A 19,954-nucleotide genomic window follows, 5' to 3' on the forward strand; every position below is an offset into this window, starting at 1 on the left:
CACTTGTTCTACCCTACACTCCCTTTCCCAGCCTCTGGAGAGGAGTTTGGATGCTGGGCTCCCCTCCCCCTCTCCCCCTCTTCTTCACTGTCCCCACGTATGACCTTTTGAGCTACAGACCCAGACTGGTGCTGAAGCCAGAGATGCGTTTGCATAGCCTGTAGCTTCCTTCTCCCTCCTCTGCCCCGGGGAGCTCCCCTTCCCCACCTCTGCCCTCACTGGGGCCCTTCTTCCTGGAAGAGACCCAGGTGGAGATTGAGGGGATGTTAGGATGTTACGGGAGCAGTAGGCTGACGGGCAGAACAGAAGAGACACTGTCCCAGCCAGCTCTGACCTCCCAGCAGAGCCCCCAGGAGCTGCACTCCCAGCCTCTAACCCGCCCGAGCTGGACTCTGACTGTCAGCTGAGGTTTCCTCACCCTCATTGATTCTCAGTTTCTTCATCTGCACGTGGGTTGTAAGTACCCAGCTTTCCCAGTTGGTTGGAAGCTGAATAACACATCAGCTTTGAGATACAGGAACATCCGCTGGGTGTAGCCCCTCCCTGATGGAGAGTCCACCCGGGTCTCTTGCAGGACACAGGATGGCCTGCCGTGTCCCCAGGTGAGTGCAGTGCGAGCATGGACGTGCTTGCAGACCCAGCCCCCTGGTCCACCTCTGGGACCTCTGTCTCCTCAAGCCCGAAGTATCGGCCCAGCCCAGAGTTGCTTTCAAAGTCTGCGGTGGCTGTGTCTACACCGCCAATCAGACCAGGAGGGCTGCTACTGGGCCACGCTTGTGCTTGGAGTCCAGGAAGGGGGAGGCCTGGGACTCTGTTCCCTGAGTGTGCTGAGTGTCTTTCCTAGAACCAGGACTGGGCAGGGGGAGCACCCCAACCGGCCGGAGGATGGATGCTCCCTTTCCCGGAAGCCTCAGAGCTCCCGGGCGAAGGGGTGCCACAGAGCCCCAGCCCTGCCCTCGTCTCCTTTACCCAGCTTTGGCAGAGCCACGTGGCCTTCCGCCAGCTTCGCGGAGGTGGGCGTGGCAGCCATCCCTGAGGCGGGGTGATGAGGCGAGTTCAGGAGCCTCCTCTGAGCCCCTGGACACTCCTCCCGCACCCAGGGAGACGCAGACATCCCTCCTGTCCCCCTCCCCCCGGTCCCAGGGCTTTGGCTCCTACCGTCCCCATCCTGGAGGGCTGGGCCGGCAGCGGCAGGTGACTGAAAGGCGTGGAGGAGAAACCCCGGCTGCGTGGGGGCGTGGGCCCCGGCAAGTGTACTCCTCAGCCAATCAGCGGCCTGCCTAGCCGGTGGATTCGGTTACAAGCCCCGGATCACCTCATACTCCAGCCTCCTTCCTACTCTTCCCAAAGCTCCATTCTTTGGTGCCGCAGCACCGGCTCGGCTGGGCCCCCGCTTCCGCTCGGCGGCTGCAGAGTTGCTGCCTCGTGGGCCCACCAGGGTAGGCTTCCCGAGGGCTTTGTCTGGCTGGGCCAGGGCAGGATGGGGGTTCTGGTGGCACTGTTGAGGGTGCTGAGCTTCCTGGGGGTGGTTCCGGGAGGCTCCCCTGCCCTGCACTTGCACACCACCTCCTGCCACTTGGTCAGGCCCACCGCCAGCATCCCTTTGGGATCCCTGAGCTTCCTGGGCAAGGATGTCCAGGGACGAGCTCTGTTCCATGCCCGCTGGGATGGGCACGGGAGATTGCAGGTGTGCAGCCGGCAGGATGAGCCAGAGCTCACTGCAGCCTTCCGTGCGGTCTGTGCTGGTGAGCTCACCCGGGGCTCCTTCATCCACACCCCTGGACCTGAGCTGCAGAGAGCCCTGGCCATCCTTCAGAGCCAGTGGGAGGCCTGCCAAGGGCCTGCTGAGAGTCCAGCGGGGACCAGGGAGAAGCGAGCAGCAGGGCAGAGTGGAGAGCCTGGCATCCGGCACCAGCGGGTGAAGAGGGGCTGGACTATGCCCGGCACGCTGTGGTGTGGAGTCGGGGACTCTGCCAGGAACTCCACGGAGCTGGGTGAGACCTCGGGGTGTGGACTGGGTGGCTGATGGGGGAGGAAGCGCAGGCTTTAGCCCTGGCATCCACTCTCCCAGGCTGCATGTCCTGAGGGAGTGACTTAGCTACTCTGAACCTCAGTTTCCTTATCTGGAAAATGTGCGCACATGCTCAGTCGTGTCTGACTCTGTGCGACCCCATAGACGGCAGTCCACCAGGCTCTGCCGTCCCTGGGATTTTCCAGGCAAGAACACTGGAGTGGGTTTGCCATTTCCTTCTCCAGTGCATGAAAAGTGAAAAGTGGAAGTGAAGTCGCTCAGTCATGTCCAACTCTTAGCGACCCCATGGACTGTGCCCATGGGTTGGGCTGAGCCAAAAAGCCATTACCCAAGAGGAGGATTTATGGGCTCAGGATGCCCAGCCAACTGGACGCGGAGACCCAAAGGCTTGGGTTCAAATCCCAGCTTAGTCCTTCCAAGCTGAATGAGTCACTTCCCCTCTCTGAACCTGTACAGTAAAAGTGATAACTCCCTCCCAGGCCTGCTGTGTGCTGGGGTGGGAAGTGCCAGACGTTTGGAAGATGCTCAGTAAAGGGCGTTATTGCTCGGGTGGTGGAAAGCACGCATGGCTTTTTTGCACTTCTCGGTACAGCTGTCTGCGCTTACGTGCGGAGGGCTGGGGGAGGACTTGGCACTTACATTGGAGCAGGTTGGCATCCTGACAATGCCTCATCGCGCCAGTGAGGTTGCACCCTACTGTTTGCCATCCCATCTCACACACATTCGGAACTTTAGAGTTTTACTTGGGATGCGAGCCTGAAAACTCTAGAGGCAGACACCTGTTCACCTGAGAAAGATTTTTCCATGGACAAGGGCTCCTGGGTGGGCTCCCTGGCACTTGGCGTTGCCCAGCAGAGGCTGTACCGGGGTGTTCTCTTCAAGTGTTGGAGCTGTGAGACCCATAGAGGGAGACACAGAGGTGTCTCTGCTCCCGACACCATGTGGGCAGAGCTGGCATGTGGTGCCCAGAGTCCTGGGACTGCTGAGCCAGTGCCCCCTTTGCTCCCTGCAGGGGTCTTCGAGGGCCCTGATCTCTGCTGCCAGGAACATGACCACTGCCCTCAGACGGTCTCACCCTTCCAGTACAACTACGGCATCCGGAACTACCGATTCCACACCATCTCCCACTGCAGCTGTGATGCCAGGTTAGTTAGCGGTGGGCAGGGAGGGCTGGGAGCTCGGGGTGGGGTTATCCAGTTACTGGGTGCAGAGTCTGGGCTCCAGAGAGTCCCAAAGGATCAGCCAGCCAGACTCCCCTGAGCAGTGGGAAAGCTGAGGTTTAACAGGAGGTGGGATTCTCGGACCTCGCGTCACCTGTCTGGTAGTGGTGGCTGGGTGGTCTGGGAGAGGAGCCAGGTCCGGGGACTGAGCGCTGGCTCTGGGGCAGGTTCCAGCAGTGCCTGCAGAACCAGCGGGACTCCGTCTCCGACATCGTGGGCGTGGTCTTCTTCAACGTGCTGGCGATCCCTTGCTTTGTGCTGGAGGAGCAGGAGGCCTGTGTGGAGTGGTACTGGTGGGGCGGGTACGTTGCTTCCCCTTTTGACCCCCTTCCCAGCCAGAGTGGGGGAGCTGGGGCTCCAAGGCTGGGGGGGAGGCCGGTCTGTATGTCCATCCTCCAGGGAACCATGTCTCATCCTGTCCTCCCTGTCCTCTCCTCAGGGAGGGGGTGGGGGCCCAGGACACAGACATTCCTGTGTGTGGGTGCCCCGCACAACCCAGTGGGCTGTGGGATGAGGGGATGGGACTGGAAGAGCCCTGATCGCCATGGAGATGAGCCTGGGGCCGTCTGGGAGGGACGATTCTGGGTGACCAATGCCACCGTGTGCTGCCTCCCAGGTGTAAAAGGTACGGCTCTGTGCCCCTCGCTCGTCTCCAGCCCAGGACCCTCTACAATGCCTCTTGGAGCTCCCCTGCCATCCCCTCAACTCCCAGCCCCCAGAACACAGCCCCCAGCCAGCCTCAGCTGATGCAGCGTCCTCAGAAGTGGCCAGCACAGCAGAGAGAGTCCAGGCACCCCAGTCAAGCCAAGGCCACAGCCCTCCAGGCCCCTGTGGCCTCCCCTGGGCCTGCCATGCTCCCCAGAGTCCAGCCAGAGGTCACCGATCCAGGCCTCCAGGGGCCTCAGGGTGAGCGCAGAACCTAACCTAACTTTGGGGGCACCTGAGGTAAAGAGGAGCCTCTGTGTGGGGTTGGGGGGACCCTGTGTTATTTCCTTTCTTGCTCTGAACTCCTTCCAGCGACTCCCAACTTCACCTGTCAAATCACACTACAGCCAGAGGGATTTTCATAAGCTGCAATCTTGACCAGGGGACTCCCCACTGAGCCCCCACCATGGAGATCCAACACCCAGGGGTCTTTGGGTGCTGGTCCTGCAAACCCTACTCCCCAGTCAAAATTCCAGCTTCACAAACTGCATTTGTTTCCTCTGAAGCTGCTTGCTGTCTCCTGCCGCTGGGCCTTTGCACATGCCGCTCCTGTTCCCAGGGGCATTCTCCCTGAGTCTTCCTCTTTCAGCATCAGCTTAGCAGCCTCTGCCTCCAGGAAACCTTTTCTGAGCACTCTTACCTTTCTGGGCTTCTGCGATGGCAGTACTGCTCCATGTGTGTGTGTGTGTGTGTGTGTGTGTGTGTGTGTGTGTGTGTGTGTCTCCTCTACGTGTGAAGCACTCTGAGAGCACAGAGGACAGGAGATGAAGGGACGCTGTGTGTATGGGACTGAGCCTGTGCCAGAGGGCAGTGGGCACCAGTGAGACCTCGATGTGGGATGGGGCTCCCCTCACCACTGCACCTGCCCCCAGGTGTCCACCAGGCCTGCCGCAGCTTCCGCCACCTGGACCGGTGTGAGCATCAGATCGGGCCCCAGGAGACCAAGTTCCAGCTGTTCAACAGCGCCTGGGACCCCCTCTTCCACTGCAACTGCACACGCCGGTGAGGCCTGCTCGCACCTCTGGCCGGTGGGCTGCCTGTTGCCAGGCAGCGGGAAGGGACTCCAGGCTGGAAAGGCCCTGCCCCAGTCTGAACCTGCCTCTGCCCTCAGGCTGGCCCGCTTCCTGAGGTTCCACAACCCACCCGTGGGTGCCATCATGCTTCAGGAGCTGCTGGGAATGACCTGCTTCAAATTGGCCCCTCCGCTGGACTGTGCTGAGGTCAAAGAGTAGGTGACAGCAGGGCCAGGAGGGACGTGGGACTTCTCCAGTGGGGTGGGTTGCCTCTCCCCTCTTTATGCACCTGGGCTGAGAGGGTGATGGAGCGGGTCAGGGGCCCACACAGGTTGCATCTCAGCTCCGTCATCTACTTCCTGTGTGACCTTGCCAGCTGAGTCACCTGTCCACGCCTCCATTTCGTTACCTGTGAAATGGAGGCAGACACCAGGGCGTGTTGTGTGTGATGTGTGTCGGCAAGGCCTGCAGAACAGCTAGTGAAGCGCCTCCTGAACTCTTCCTCCTAAGCCACAATCTCATTTAAATTCCGATCCTCAAAACCAACTCCTTGTTACTTTTCCTATTTCATATGTAGGGAAACTAAGGCTCAGTGGCCCAGGTTTCTGCAGTCATCTAGGGCAGAACCCAGCCTCTAGGTACCAGATTAGGTTTGTTCTGCCCCCTGCTAAGTGTAACCGCTCCCACCCCAGCCCCATCCTTGCTCCTCTCTGGGCCTTGGTTGCCCTGTGTGCAGAGCAGGGTGGGTTTCTTGCCAGCTATGACCCCCTGTCCCCCTCTTCTGTCCCCACAGCTGTTCCAGTGACCCCAGGGCCATAAGAGTGTCAGCTTGGCACCTGCGGCAACTTCAGCAGAGGCGCCAGCTCCAGGGGTCGAGCACTCACCACAGGCAGGCAAGACCTTCAGAGCATCCAAAGGCCCCCACGTCATTCTACGACCGGTGCCTGCAGCTGACCCAAGGAGCTGGAAGACCCAAAGGGCAGCAGAAACCCTGGAACGAGTGACCTCACTTCTTGTTCTCCTGGGCACTAGATCGGACCCAGGGCTTTGCTGGGCCCTGCGGTGGGGCGGGTCTCAGCTTCCTCTCCATTGTGAGACCGAAGTGTGGACAGGCTTTTGTGGACAGACAGAGGGCCGCATGGGTAGGGTTGGAGGGGCCAAGGCCCAAATGCTGGACCATGTCTCCTGCTGTGCTGGGTGATCTTGGGCTGGTGACACAACCTCTTCTGTGCTTGGATGTGGTATTCAGGAGGCTCCTTCTGCTGCCCCAAGCTTGGGCCTTCCCAGGGAGTTAACAACCAGATGGGAAAGAGGAGAGGGTAACATTGCAGAAGCCCCAGGAGGTACCAGGAGGAGGTACACTTATGTCCATGTTGTGAAATTAACACACATCTCAAAAGAGTTGTCCAGGAAAACCCCAGAGCCTGCCTGCTGAGGTCTAGGGGCAGAGGGTGGTGAAGGAGGGATGTCACAGAAGTGCCTATGTCTGAATACAGGATGGGGGAGCTAGAGAGGGGCTTCTTAACTCCCCTCCTCCTCAGGGGACCCCTTCTATTAACAGCTGCTATGCCCTTCCCAGCCCAGCCCTGGCCCATTCTTTCTGCCCTAAACCTAAATTCAGATCTTCCCTATGCCCTTGAGCAAGAGACCTCCTTCACTCTGAGCCTTAGTTTCCTCCTCTGAGAAACGGGGGTGTAGACAGCAGCTACCTCATAGGGTTGTCAAGGATTAAGTGAACCAACTCCCAGACCGCACTCAGCACCCAGTAAATGTTCTCTCCCTCCAACACCCAGCCAAACTGCACTTAGACAACTGATTTGCAAAGGTTCATAGCACCTCTTGGAGGCCTCAGTTTGTTCATCTGTGAAATGGGGCTAAGAACTGCACTGAACCCAGTGCCACAACTCAGGCTTATGGTGCCGATTAAAGGAGCTGGCATGTGTAACATATACAGCTGGTGCCTAGTCACTATCAGACCTGTCATCCTCTCGCCTCTGTAGTCCTTTCCTCCGACCACCTGCTCCCCACCCCAGACTGCTAGCAAATTAGGAAGGAGTCGGGAGTGAAGCTGGAGAATTTAATTCCTAAACAATGACCTCTGGGTTTGCTCCACCCCCCATTCCAGATGGGGGCCAGGATAGGGCTTTGCTGATTGTCACAGTTGAGGTGCCAGGACCGAGTGTGGGGGACCACCCCTGGCCAGAACAGAGTGGCAGGTGCAGATCAAGCTGGAGCAGCGGCAGGTGGGAGGCAGGCGGGTTTGCAGAAGACTGGGGCAGAGTGGGGCCCCCTGGGCCCGCCCGCCCACCCCACCCTCAGGGCCCCAGGCCCCCCTCCTCCAGCCCCTGCCTACCCTGGGGGCTGGGAGACAGGCTCCCAGAGGAGGCCAGGGCCTCCCGATCAGGTCCCCAGCAGCCACCACCACCAGGGTCTACAGTCTCTAGGCGCAAGGCGGGCAGCAAGCCCAGGCTTTGAGGCACAGATGGTGGGAAGGCCCAGGCCCCCGGCAGCCCAGGGGTCCCCTCCTCACTGCTGCCCCGGCTGCCACCATCGCCGCCCCCTTCGGGGGCCGCCCAGGGCAGGCGGCGGCTCTGGGGCGAGGGGCTTCGGCTGGTGCCCCGGCGCTCCCGGGAAGAGGGCCGCAGGGCGAGGCTGGGGAAGCGGGCCAAGCCTGGGCTCCGGCTGCGGTGCCGCTTGGACTTGCCGGGGCTGGGGCTGCGGGACTTGGGTGCCAGCAGCTCCAGGGTGCTGTCATCCTCATCCTCCGAGCTGGTGCCCGAGCTGTCTGTGCTGCTGCTGGTCGGCTCCGAGGTAGGCAGCGAGATCTGGGTGGGGGGGGGGGGCCGAGGCTGCTCACTGGGGTGCCCCTCTCCCTAACCGGCTGTGGAGGCCTCTGGGCACCCCTCCCGCCCTCCCCTGGAAGGCCCAGGAAGGTCAGGCTATTGTAGAGCTCACAGAGAACGCAGAGGCTCTAGAGGAAATGAAGAGTCTTCTGGCGCCACCTCCCCACCCCCAGCCCCAAACCCTGCAGCCAGGAGCACTCACCTGGAAGGGCTCAGTGACACCAATGAGGATGCTGTGGGTGTGGCTGTAATAACCTAGAATGAAGTCTCCATGGCCTTTGGGCAGTGACTCCTCACTGAATGTCACCTGGTGGGTCGGGAGGTTTAGGCCCAGGTTGTGGTGAGGGAGGCAGCCTCAGGACCCCTGAAACTGAATCCTGAGCCCCCAAGGGCAATGAGGGCTTCCTCCCACTCTCCCTCTCCCCTTAAATACCTGGTAGGCGCTCCCATCCACATCCTCGTGTTTGGCCCAGACATAAGCCACGTAGTCCTTGCAGTGACGGAAACCCACCTGGGGCGAGAGCAATCAGGATCGTGACCCGTAACGGTGACCCTAGCAGCCTCCCTGGGTGACATCAAACTCTGGAGAAGCCCCATATGGGTCCCTGGCTGCCCCTTCAGGCCCCAAGTTCCCTCCCCGATCTGCTGACCGCCCCTGCCCTTCTCACCCGGTACAAGCCGATCCAGTCCCAGGAGCTGCGGGCGAACACTGTCTCTATGCGGTATCTCACCACGGCCTGCTCTGGCCGCACCCACTCGTCTGCCACCTCCAGCCGTACCAGAGGTACGTCGTCTCTGAAAGCAAACTGCCCAGGGGCAGGGGGCAATATCAGAGGAGACCCTCTAGCATTCTCTGCACCTAGATCCCTTGGGCCTGAGTCAGCACAAATAGGCTGAGATGAAGGGCCTCTGAGGCCGCTACATGGACTGGGAAACAGGAGGAGAAGCAGGCCCAGGATAAATGCCAGGCTTCCTGCCTCCCAGCTCAGGCCTTTTGTCCTTAGCCTCTGTGGGGAGTGAATGGGAACACAGTGTTGACCCTTGGTAGACTGTGGGTTTGGCCCTGGCTCTGCCACAGGCATGCAATGTGCCCCGAGGTGAGTTTCTTGACCTCTCTGAATACCTGGGCTCCTGTCTGCAAACTCTGATGGATCACATTCACATTTAACTCTTGGGGTTGCTCTGCAGATTCAGCGAGATACCATATAAAGCATCCTATATACTTCTCAATATACAGTAGGTGCTCAATGAATGACTCACTTATACACTAACAAAGGAGACAGGTAAAGTCCCACGATGCCCTGGATATTCTGGGCTAAACTGATCACCCCTGAGCCGGCAAGTAGAGCTCTGGGGAGAAGCCAGAAGACCTTCTAGGCTCTCCTACTAACCTGCTCATGACCTCAGGTAAGTCCCAAGCCACCCTAAGTGAGACTCAGCTCCCCCCCGCCCCGTACTAAGGGACCACTATGAACCTTGTTTGTTACCAATCTGTGGAGACAAATGATAACCATGAGTCTCCTCTGCCCAGGGTCACCCGGGTTGATCGGGGGGTCACCATGGGGATGAGGTTGCTGGGGTGGCAGGTCGCCAGGGTGCTGGCTCCAGCTCTGTCCCTTGGGGAAGGACTCAGGGGGTGCCAGCCTCAGGCTTTTGTTGGCTCCCGTTTATCTGGTTTCCACTTTCTTCCCCGCCTCAGCTTCTAAGCCAAGCTGCTTCAGAAGAAACCAGCACCCCCTCTCCCTGCCCCTGGGTTCCCGATAGCAGGAACCAGGCTGGGGTGGCCAGGCTGGAGTCTTGGAAACACCCTCCAGGGCCTTGCGGGGTCAAAACTCCTGCTGAGCCCTGTTCTGTGCTGCTTTGGGTAAGAGACTGAAGTTCCCTGAGGCTCTGTTTCCCTCATCAGTGAAACCAGGAGGAGAATGTGGACCTCTTTGGGGCTTACCAGGACATTCAAAAGGGTGACACATTGACGTATCCTACACAGGCTCAGGCGCAAAGCCAGAGGAGGAGGTGAGGAGGCGCTCAACAGGTTTCATAAGGGAGAGTTCTAGATAAAGAATGCAGGATAGAGCACCCAAAAAGAGTGGTTCTCAAGGTGAGGTCCCTGACTGGGGATTAAACCTCACATTCAAGGCTTTTACCAAAGGTCATGGGAAGCCAGACATAGGCAGATTTCCATTCCTAGCTGAGGACACTGGCTGCTGTCCAGCCGACTGATCATATGACAAAGTTAGCTGGGAAAATATTCTCTGGCTTATCAGATCAAGAGAATCGGAGAGCCCAGAGTTGGGTTTCAGGGCTGGAAAGTGGGCTCCACCCTATTGTGCCACTCAGCCTGTGTGTGACCTGGGGCTCATGCCTACCCCACTAAGAGCCTCCGTTTTCCTGGAAAACAAACAAACAAACAAACAAAAAAACAGAGTTGGATCACACGATCTCTAGGATCCAGTTCTGACATTCTTGGATTTCCCCTCTTTACTTTCGCAAGTAGGGGCCTCAGTCCTAAACACAAAGCTAAATTTTATAGTAACTATTCAGAGTCTAGCTGTATATTGTCCTATATCTCTACTCCCTCTCCCCACCACATACGGTAAGATGGTAAATAAATAATAAGTGAATGTGAATGAACACCACATGGCATTTGAGTATATATTTTGAGTTTGCTTGTCTTACTGAATATGTGAATTTCAACACAATTGCCCTAACCATTTCTTGGAAAAGGAGAGCTAGAAATGAATGGAAAAGACATCCTCTTCTAAATCAGCCTAGCCTGGGTTCAAATCCTAACTCTTCCCTTTGTTAACCATGTGACCCCAGGAAACGGATGCTGTGTCTCTGAGCCTCAGGGTTTTCTTCATCTAAAAACGGAGATCATAATCCCACTCCCAGTCTGTTATGATAAGTGGATGGTGGTGAGGGCCTGGGGTTACCCATGGGCAGTGGGATGCTGAGCTGGGCTTGGGGATGTCATGAGGGGAGGCCAGGACTCACGTGCAGGACGAATTGGGCAGCCACAGGCTTGTGGTCACTGACGGTATATTCCATGTGGCTGCGGTAGCTGTGCTGGGTCACCTGGAGCCGGTGGCTCTCCCTTCCTGAGGGGCTGGGGCCTCCACCTGGAGCCTTGACCTTCCACAGGATGCGGTCTGTCCAGGCTGGCTTCCGCTTCTTCGCACTGCGATGGGCAGGAGTAACCTGAGTATCAGGGGCCGTGAGTCGAGCCCCCCGATCCCCTTTCCTCTCCTTTATCCTTATTCCTTTATCCCCTTTATCCTGTCTCAGCCCGCACCCCCACCTCTCGTCCTGGGGCTGAGCTCACCTGGTATCATATTTGTTAGTACCCACGTCAAACTTGAAGGTGGGTGCAAAGTTGAGGGGCCCCTCCTGGAAGCCCTTCAGGATGGGCCAGGTGTTCTTGGCCATGTTGAGCTGTGAGGGTCCAGAAGCAGAGAATTGGACAAGAGCTTGGGCAGAGCAGGTGAGGGCAAGGACCATCACCTAGGGTACAGGTGGTCCTAGGGCGTGTTTTGTGTGCTTGGGGTTTGGTGTACAGGTTGCAATTCCCCCACCTGGTCTTTCTCCCAGAGCTGGTGGAGCTGCTCACTATCGATGGCAAGCTTGACAAAGTGCAGGTCATAGCTCTCAATGCGGAAGTTCAGGTCTCCAAACCAGAACACGAGGCTGTTCCGGGAAGGGAGGAAGGGTGGTCAGCGGGATCCATGGGAAGAAGAGCCCAATTCCATCTTCTCTGCCCCCATCCAACCTGACAGTGGTAGTTGCTCCCAGTGATGACACCGGGGGCTGAGTGAGTTGTCAGGTTCTGACTCCCAGCAAGGTTCTGCCCCTCAGCAAAGATCCATCCTGCAGGATCCATCCACTTCCCGATCAAAGTGAAGGTCACTCAGTCGTGTCTGACTCTTTGTGACCTCATGGACTACACAGGCCATGGAATTCTCCAGGCCAGAATACTGGAGTGGGTAGCCTTTCCCTTCGCCAGGGGATCTTCCCAACCTAGGGATCGAACTCAGGTCTCCTACATTGCAGGCGGATTCTTTACCAGCTGAGCCACAAGGGAAGCCCAAGAATACTAGAGTGGGTAGCCTATCCTTTCTCCAGAGGATCTTCCCGACCCAGGAAGCAACCCGGGGTCTCCTGCATCGCAGGCGGATGAGGGACGCCCTCCCGCGTTCCGGTTCCTAGACGTAGTGTGTGGTCTCCGCCCCCATAGGCCCCGCCTCTCCCTACAGGGCCTTCCTACCACTTCTCTTCCACTTCAGTCACTTCAGTCGTGTCCGACTCTGCGCGACCCTATGGACAGCAGCCCACCAGGCTCCTCGGTCCACGGGATTCTCTAGGCAAGAATACTGGAGTGGGTTGCCACTTCCTTCTCCAGCCTCTTCCACTAGCCCCACCCAAGCTCCAAGAGGCCCATACTCGTGATCCAGGATGCCTTGAGCGCCAGGCCCCTGGAACTGCTGGAGGCTGAGGATGGTCTGGAAGTTGTCCTTGCGCTGCTCCGCTTTATCCATGTGGGCCGGCAGGTGGCAGTTCAGGAAGCACAGCATGTGCCCAAAGGCAGCCAGACGCACACTCACTCCACCCTTGTTGCCCTGGGGAGACAGGTTGGGCGGGTCGTGGGCGGGGCTTAGGCAGGGAGGTGAGCCCTGGGGCGGGGTTTGGGTGGGCCTGGTCATCGGGTGTGGCTCAGGACTGGTGCAGGCTTGGAGAGGGGTGGGTTCTAAGGAAAGGAATGGAACACTAGGAAGTGGTGCGAATAGAAACCGGCCACTCTGCAAGCCCACGGACCGCAGCCCGCCAACCTCCTCTGTCCATGAAAATTTCCAGGCAAGATTACTGGAGTGGATTGACATGTCCTACTCCAGGGGATCTTCCCGACCCAGGGATCGAACCCTCATCTCCTGTGTCTCCTGCATTGGCAGGCTGATTCTTGACCTATTTGCCACCTAGGAAAGTTTTATAGACAGGGGCGGGGTCTAGAAAAGGAGAGGTAGCGGTGGGTGGGGAGAGGCAGGTCTCAGAGTAAGGGGTGGAGTTTGGGGAGGGGATGTTGCCACTGCTTGGGGGCCGGGGACTAATCTACAGACGCCTTAGGTCCCTGGTCCCTCCCAGGCCCCTTCCACGCTCACCCAGTAGCCTCCCAGGCCAGTGCGCGTGCAGTCCGTCTGCACGTCCCTCAGGAAGGGCAGATGGTAGTACTTGGCGAACAGCAGCAAGATGACGCCCTGCATCCGCACGGTGCTCACCTGCAGCAGAGGCGAGAGGAGGCTGGGCGGCGGGACGCGGCTCCCACGCCGCCCTCGCCTTTTCCGGTCCTTAAGGGTCTGCTCCTCCATCCTCCTATTTCAGGGACCCGGCCACAGAGGCTCAGCGGACCCCGCAGTGAGTCAAGGCAGAGCTAGCGCTGGGAAGCCAGGGGGCTCCACCTCCCCGGGGGGCGGCTGAGGGAGGCGTTACCAGCACAAAGTTGAAGGGCCCCAGAGCGTCCATGAAGAGCTCGCTCCACTGGTCCGTGAAGAGCGCGTCCTTGAGCCGCTTGTTGATCATGGAGTTCACTTCCTGCAACCTGGGGGGCGGAGGGGGGGGGCGGATGGCGAGGCGGTGTTCGGATTGGGGGCGCCCTAGGAACCGCTCCCATGGGCAAGGGGCTGGGAGGGAGTCTGCTCGCCCTGCCCCTCACCCTATGGCGATCATGTCTCAGGAGGGAGTCTGCTCGCCCTGCCCCCTCACCCTATGGCGATCATGTCTCAGGAGGGAGTCTGCTCGCCCTGCCCCCTCACCCTATGGCGATCATGTCTCAGGAGGGAGTCTGCTCGCCCTGCCCCCTCACCCTATGGCGATCATATCTGCCCTGTCACTGTCACCGCTGGTGCTGCCCAGGTGGAGAAGGGACGTGACATCGTCGGGGGGCATGGCAGTGCCCACGTTCCACGTGACCACAGTGATCCTGGGGATGGGGGGATGGGAGGGGTTACTACTGGGCGCCACCCCTTACCCTCAAGCTCCCTCCCACAGGGCTCTTAATGGGGAGACAAGCTGTGGGTGAATACCCTCAGGAGGACCCACCGTGGGCCCAGGACCCCTCCCACCAGACTCTCCAGGGGAGATCAACTGAGGCAGGGGTGGGCAAGTCCCTTCCGAGAGGACTGCTATCTCCTGAGGGTCCCAGAGTGGGTCTCACACCCCCAGGGACTCTTCCTCAGGGGGGTCAGCTGGGGCAGAGTAGGGCCCAACCTCAGAGCTCAAGCCCTGGCAGCCAGCCTCTCAGGAGAAGGCCCTCACCAGAAGCCAGGGTCGCTCTTGCAGGTGGGCTGGGCTGACCAAGAGGAGGATGATGAGGTGGGTGTAGAAGAGGAGGTGGTCACCGGGACTGCAGTTTCTCTGGGCTGAAGACTGGGACTCAGATGCTCCCCAGGCCCGGCACCCTGGGTGCCAGGCCTGGGGAGGGCCATCTCAGGAGCTGGGGGGACACCTGGGGACCGGTTGGGGGACCGGCTGGGGGAGCGGCTGGGAGACCGAGGTGGCTTGGGCAGAGGTGGGGGTACAGTCTGGGCTAAGGCGGCCCCTGGCCGAAAGGTGGGGGACAGAAGTCCCGGGGAGCGAGTGCTAGGCTCTGGAGGACCCTGGCCCACATCCAGGGGCAGGGTCTGGGGTGGCCGGGGCAAGACAGAATCCTCAGGGCTGCTGCGGGGGACCTCAGGCCGGGCTCTGAAGGAGGGGGAGACCCGAGGATCTGGGGGGGCTTGGATCAAGGATGGGGAGCCCACAGCACTAGATGCCTGAGCTGGGGCCGGGAGATGCCCTTCAGAATGGGGCGGAGGTCTAGGGGCTGGAGCGTCCCTCTGTTTAGCTGGTGTCCATCCTGTGGAGGCCAGGGCTGGCGTCACGGATGCTGGAGCCAGGACCTGTTCCTGAGGTGGCGACAGAACCGGACTGGGCCCTGGGGAAGGGCTGGAGGGGGGCTGTGGGGGCTGTTTCTCAGATGTCACAGCCAGGCTCAGGCCTGAAGCAGCCAGTGCTGGCTTGGGTCCCATGGAGGCAGGTGGCACCTGCTTCTGGTCCCTGGACAATGGAGCCAGCCTGGGCACCGGGGTAGCTGAGGGAGGCCTTGGCCCAGCTGAGGCAGACATCAGGAGCTGCCCCAGGGACGTCGGAGCCAGGACTGAGCCTGAGGTCGCAGGAGGAGGCTTCGGCCCAGCCGAGGCAGACATCACCAACTGGCCCACTGATGCTGGAGCTAGGCCGGAGCGGCGGTGGGCAGGAGCTGTTTTCTGCCCTCCAGGGGTGGCCGCTGGAGCCAAGATGGGTCGGGGAGACGCCAGAGCCAGCCTTGGGCCCTCTGAGGAAGGCAGAATTGCTGCTCGTGGCCCCACAGGCGTCAGAGCCAACCGCGGTTCCAAGGGCACTGGGGCTGACTTCTTCGCTGGGAGCTGAAAACGTGAGTCCATCTTGTACGCGTGCGTGCTAAGTCACTCAGTCATGTCTGACTCTTTGCGACCCCATGGACTGTAGCCCACCAGGCTCCTCTGTCCATGGCATTCTCCAGGCAAGAATACTGGAATGGGTTGCCATGCCCTCCTACAGAGGATCTTCCCGACCCAGGGATCGAACCCCCGTCTCAACGTCTCCTGCATTGGCAGGTGGGTTCTTTACCACTAGTACCACCTGGGAAACCCCCATCTTGTATAGGACCGGGCAAAGGCTCAGGGTCAACCAACCCTAAGCAGTCCTCCACCTCACAGAGATCCGAGCAGACTCTGTCTAGCTAGAAAAGGCCTATCTTTCTGAGGAAGTTCTTCCTAATTTCTCACCCCAATTGATTCTGCTGTGAATCAGTTTCTCTTTTAAAGGAAACGGGACACGGAAAACTATCCCCTCTCTCATCTGTGATACCTCTTTCATAGAAGCAGAGTTTAAAATCCCCGACTTTCAGGAAGCAGAGTGTAAGCCTGGGCCTGAGCGTTCCCCTTAACCTCCTGGCTGGCCTCTGCTCCCTCGCCACCCTAGAATGTTGGGGGGCTGGAGCCAGCTTCCCTGAGCGCCGCCCCACCCCCGCTACAGTCCATGCTGCCCTCCTGGCCGAGGGCTACTGATCTGACCCCCCAGGTCTGCCCACTCTGGACATCCTGGGTCCAGCCTGTTAAACAGCCCCCCTTCCTCCACTGTACCCAGGAACCCTCATGTTCTCCTCTGGCAAACATCCCCAACTCCTCGGTCACAGTCCCCTCTGTCCTCTTCACCTGTTCCCAGATCTCCTGCAGGAGCAAGAGCCCTGCTGGGGCTCGCCATGCTGACCCCAAACCCAGCTCTGTGTGCCCATAGGCTAGCATTTCCCTGCTTAGGGCCTCTGTCTCCCTGTCTGTAACGTGAAGGAAACTGGTGAAGGGTCTGTGGCCACACTGATCCTGGGGAGCCCGGTCTCACCTCTCTGCATTTCTGAGCTCATTTGCTAGGATTGCATTTGAGCTCCAGAGAATTGTCCATCCTCTCAAGTGTGATTTCAAATCCAGAGCAAGTCCAGGGTTCTGTTGATCCTGGTGGCACACGTCTGTGCGCAAGTTGTACCCTCTTACCCTCGTCACTTCACCTGGGAAAGCAGGCCAGCAAGTACCCTCTTCCTGTCTGGCAGTGGAGTTGGGGGCATTGGGCCCAGAAGGGAGGCCCTCTCCCTTTCCGTCTGTCCTGTTTCTGATGCCCCTGTCTCCAGAAGTCAGGATGAAGTGTCCTTTGCCAGGGAGGGCAGATGAAGGTTTGCACTCACCCTGGGGCGGCCCCATCCCTGCCTCCAGAGATGCAGTTCTGCCTGTATCCCGCGTCCTTCTCGGTTCAGAGAACCTGAAACTGTCTCCACCTCTGTCCCCAAACTCAGCTCTTTGAGGCTTGCATTTTGGGCATCTTCCTTGGTTTCTAGTGTCCCACTCCACACCCCACCTAAACACCACACCGCCTCCAGTACTAACAAGTTAGACATCCCAGATGTCACAGTTTCAGTCTTCACGGACAAGCCTCCTCATTTTGCACTGGCTCAGAGAAGACAAGCAACTTGCCCAAGGTCACACAGCAAAGCTGAAGCACAGCTGGGTCCCCTGATACCCAGTCCAGGGCTCTCCCATAGGGTCCTGGAGATGGCTAACTCCATCACTCTCTGGGTATTCCATCGCTACCCCTTCAGACCCTAGGGTACCCTGCTTGCCCAGTCCCTGCTTGGTGGGCAGGGAGAATGCCAGCCCCTCAGTTGGGGGCACCAAGGTGCCTGCAATGTGTGTGGGGTGTGGGACCAAGGATCAGGAATGTGCAAGACTAGCTTTAGGGGTCTTACCTTGGAGGGTGCCCCAGTTTGTGAAATCCCATGGGGCATGGGCAGGGGGCCCAGGCCAGCCCGGGTCCCTGGCCTCCTGCTGCCACCGACGCCCCGGCCCTCCATGTCTGCAGCCCAGGCAGCCCCAGGTTCCCTCCCGGCTCCAGCTCCAGCTCCTCCGCTCCCCGGGAACCAGTGATGTCATCAGTCGGTTCAACCTGCTGAGAATTTAAAGGCACAGGGACCCACTTTCCAACCTAGAGGTGGTCGGACAAGGTGGCCTACCCCCTGGGGATAGGCTGCTGAACCTGGAATGGTGTTGGTAGGAGAGGAAAGGGTGGGGAGTGGGCCCATGGGCCTAGAACAGGTCCCAGCATAGTGGAAGCTCTCTTTTTGTTTTCACCCTCCTTCCAATGGGCCTGGCCAGCCCTTACTCAAGGGAGGGGCGCTGACATACCTGAGGGTAAGGTAACTCAAAGGATCAGCCCCCTCTCCAGGGCCTTGGAGACACTGGGGTCCTGGCCCTGATCCTGTGACCTTCCTGACTCCCTGCCAACTCAGGGCTTGCCTTGGCCCCCACCTTTGCCCCATTTTCAGGCCCGGGTGCCCGGCCCCCTTCCTGGTTCTATCCTTCCCATCCCAGAGCCAGACGCTCAGGCTCCAGCAACTGGACCCCTTTTGACATCTCGCCCTCAACACTGGCCCCTCCTCTTCTGTAGACACTGTGCCGCCTGTCCCCACCGCCAGGCCCGGGGGCTCCTCTCAGCTTTCCTTCTCCAGGACTCACTGGGTGTGGCTTGGGAGAGGGACTTTCTCAAGGTCATCTGGTGAGCTGGGGAGGTCCCTTGAGTCTCAGAGAGGACAGAGAGCTGCCTCTGTGACCCACAAGAGCCAATTGGGGTTTCTGGGGGAAGTGGACTAGGGTGGAGAAAGGCCAAGCAGTGGGAAACAGATGGTGAGAGGGTCAAAAACAGGCCTGGGAACTTCTTTGGCCAGGACCCAGCACAGGGCCTTGTCTCTCCCACACCTAGGGAAGTGTTGGTTGAAGGGATGGACCAATCAATCACTGAGAAGCGTGAGCGAGTGACAGGGTTCAGATACGGGTAGATATGGCTGTGGGCTCTGCTTCTGCCTCTTCCCCACTCTCACTCTTGTCTGCTAAGCGGTCCCTGAAATCTCAGTTCCTCCAGAACTGCTAGATTGCTTAGAAAGGGATGCTCTCACTTCGTTTAGGCAGAAAATGCTCGGTTTTGGGCCCAGAGCTCCTTGCTGGCCACCAGTGCCCTCTGTGTCCTCATGGGCCTGTGTGGCCCCCTGCAAAAAGGTCATGTGGACAGATGCCCCCTTCCCCTCTCCTGGATGGGCTTCCCGCCTCCGCTTGACTGTCTCTGGGTCTAGTCTGAGTTTGGGCCCAGTGTCTCCGTGAGGCTGGAATTTGAAGAGGCAGAGACCCAGGCTGCAGTAGGGTCCTGGGGTAGAAAGGTTGTCTTTGGGTGGTGATGGGGGAGGTGAAGACAGCGGTGACTGCAGGGGTGGAGAGGAAACCGCCCACAATTATGATGATGGAAGGGGAGGACCGCCAGTGATGTTGCAGGGGATGAGATGACGACAGTGATGGGATGGATAGTGTGATAGAAGGGATAGTGGAGGTGATGGTCATGGCAACAGTAGAGGTGATAGCAGAGTTTGGTGATGGTGGAGGGGGCGGAATGAAGAGACGGTGACGAGGGTTATAGTAAAAGCGGAGGAGAGATGCGGGCAGGAGAGGCGTTGGGGGCTGTTATGTTGACGGAAGACGAGGTGGTGGTGGAGTTGGAGGTGAAGATGGGGTGGCAATGAGGGAGGAGGTGAGTGTGGAGATGGTGGTGGTGATGCTCAGGCTGCTAGAAATGGAAAGGAATTTTGAACCTACCCTGCCTAGCCCTCTGACTTCTATTTTACAGATGAGAAAACTGAGGCCCTCAGGAGTAGTTGGCTTCTGTTGCAACCCTGGAAGTGACAGAGGACAGATCTGGGTGCCAGGAACCAGTCCTAAGGCTCAGCCACCTGGGCTGATATAGGGACATCAATACCTTTGAAAAGCCAGGCAAATGTCAGGCAAATATATAAGCGTGCAGAGGGGTCCTCTGCAGGGTCTCCACCATCTCTCAGATTCTGCAGAGGACTCTGTTTCTGGCTCTGCCACTGACTGACCTGGAGAGTCACTCAGATTTTGAGTATAATGCAGACTAAAAACAGGAGCTACCTGCTAAGGTTGCTGTGAGAATTCAATCATATAATACATATGAAGGGTTTAGCACAGAGCCCGGCACAAGCAGGGCTTGCCAGGTGGCTCAATGGTAAAGAACCCGCCTTCAGTGCAGGAGAAGCAGGTTCAGTCCCTGGGTGGGGAAGATGCCCTGGAGGAGGGAACAGCAACCCACTCCAGTATTCTTGCCTGGAATATCCCATGGAAAGAGGACCCAGGCGGGCTACAGTTCATAGGGTAACAAAGATCAGAAAAGACGGAGTGACGAAATAGCAGCAGCAACAGCCGGCATAAGCCAGCTCTCGGTGAAGGTAGCTGCCCTGGAGTTACCATCGCCACCACCACCACCATCATCTCTTCCCACCTGCACATTTGGTGGATGACGAAACAGACCCCACATAGTTGTCTTCCTGGGGAGGGGAAGGAAAGGAGGCTCTGAGACCCAGACATGGCCTTGCCACAGGAAGGGGGTGGGGGGCGGACCCCGGCTGAGAAAGGAACAGGGTAAAAGCTATATTTGAGCTCCTGGTGTGATGACTAAGGAGGTTGATAACAGGCTCTGGGGCTCAGGGCG

General features: G+C 58.8%; 2 protein-coding genes across 2 annotated transcripts; one reads left to right on the plus strand and one right to left on the minus strand.

Moving 5' to 3' along the window:
• On the plus strand, positions 1,337-6,919 carry PLA2G3 (phospholipase A2 group III). Its single transcript, XM_005691644.3, has 7 exons — positions 1,337-1,994; positions 3,045-3,177; positions 3,420-3,554; positions 3,869-4,158; positions 4,830-4,959; positions 5,069-5,185; positions 5,764-6,919. The coding sequence occupies exons 1-7, from the start codon at positions 1,481-1,483 to the stop codon at positions 5,972-5,974; spliced, it is 1,530 nt and encodes a 509-aa protein (XP_005691701.2). The 5' UTR covers positions 1,337-1,480; the 3' UTR covers positions 5,975-6,919.
• On the minus strand, positions 7,034-19,468 carry INPP5J (inositol polyphosphate-5-phosphatase J). The gene is made up of 13 exons (XM_018060957.1): positions 17,154-19,468; positions 14,117-15,264; positions 13,665-13,781; positions 13,292-13,400; positions 12,964-13,080; positions 12,251-12,426; positions 11,386-11,497; positions 11,136-11,245; positions 10,808-10,991; positions 8,482-8,619; positions 8,247-8,324; positions 8,016-8,120; positions 7,034-7,795 (listed from the first exon to the last, which is right to left on the minus strand). The coding sequence occupies exons 1-13, from the start codon at positions 17,256-17,258 to the stop codon at positions 7,286-7,288; spliced, it is 3,009 nt and encodes a 1,002-aa protein (XP_017916446.1). The 5' UTR covers positions 17,259-19,468; the 3' UTR covers positions 7,034-7,285.

This window comes from Capra hircus, chromosome 17 (assembly GCF_001704415.2).
Source record: "Capra hircus breed San Clemente chromosome 17, ASM170441v1, whole genome shotgun sequence".
Classification (NCBI taxonomy): Eukaryota; Metazoa; Chordata; class Mammalia; order Artiodactyla; family Bovidae; genus Capra; species Capra hircus.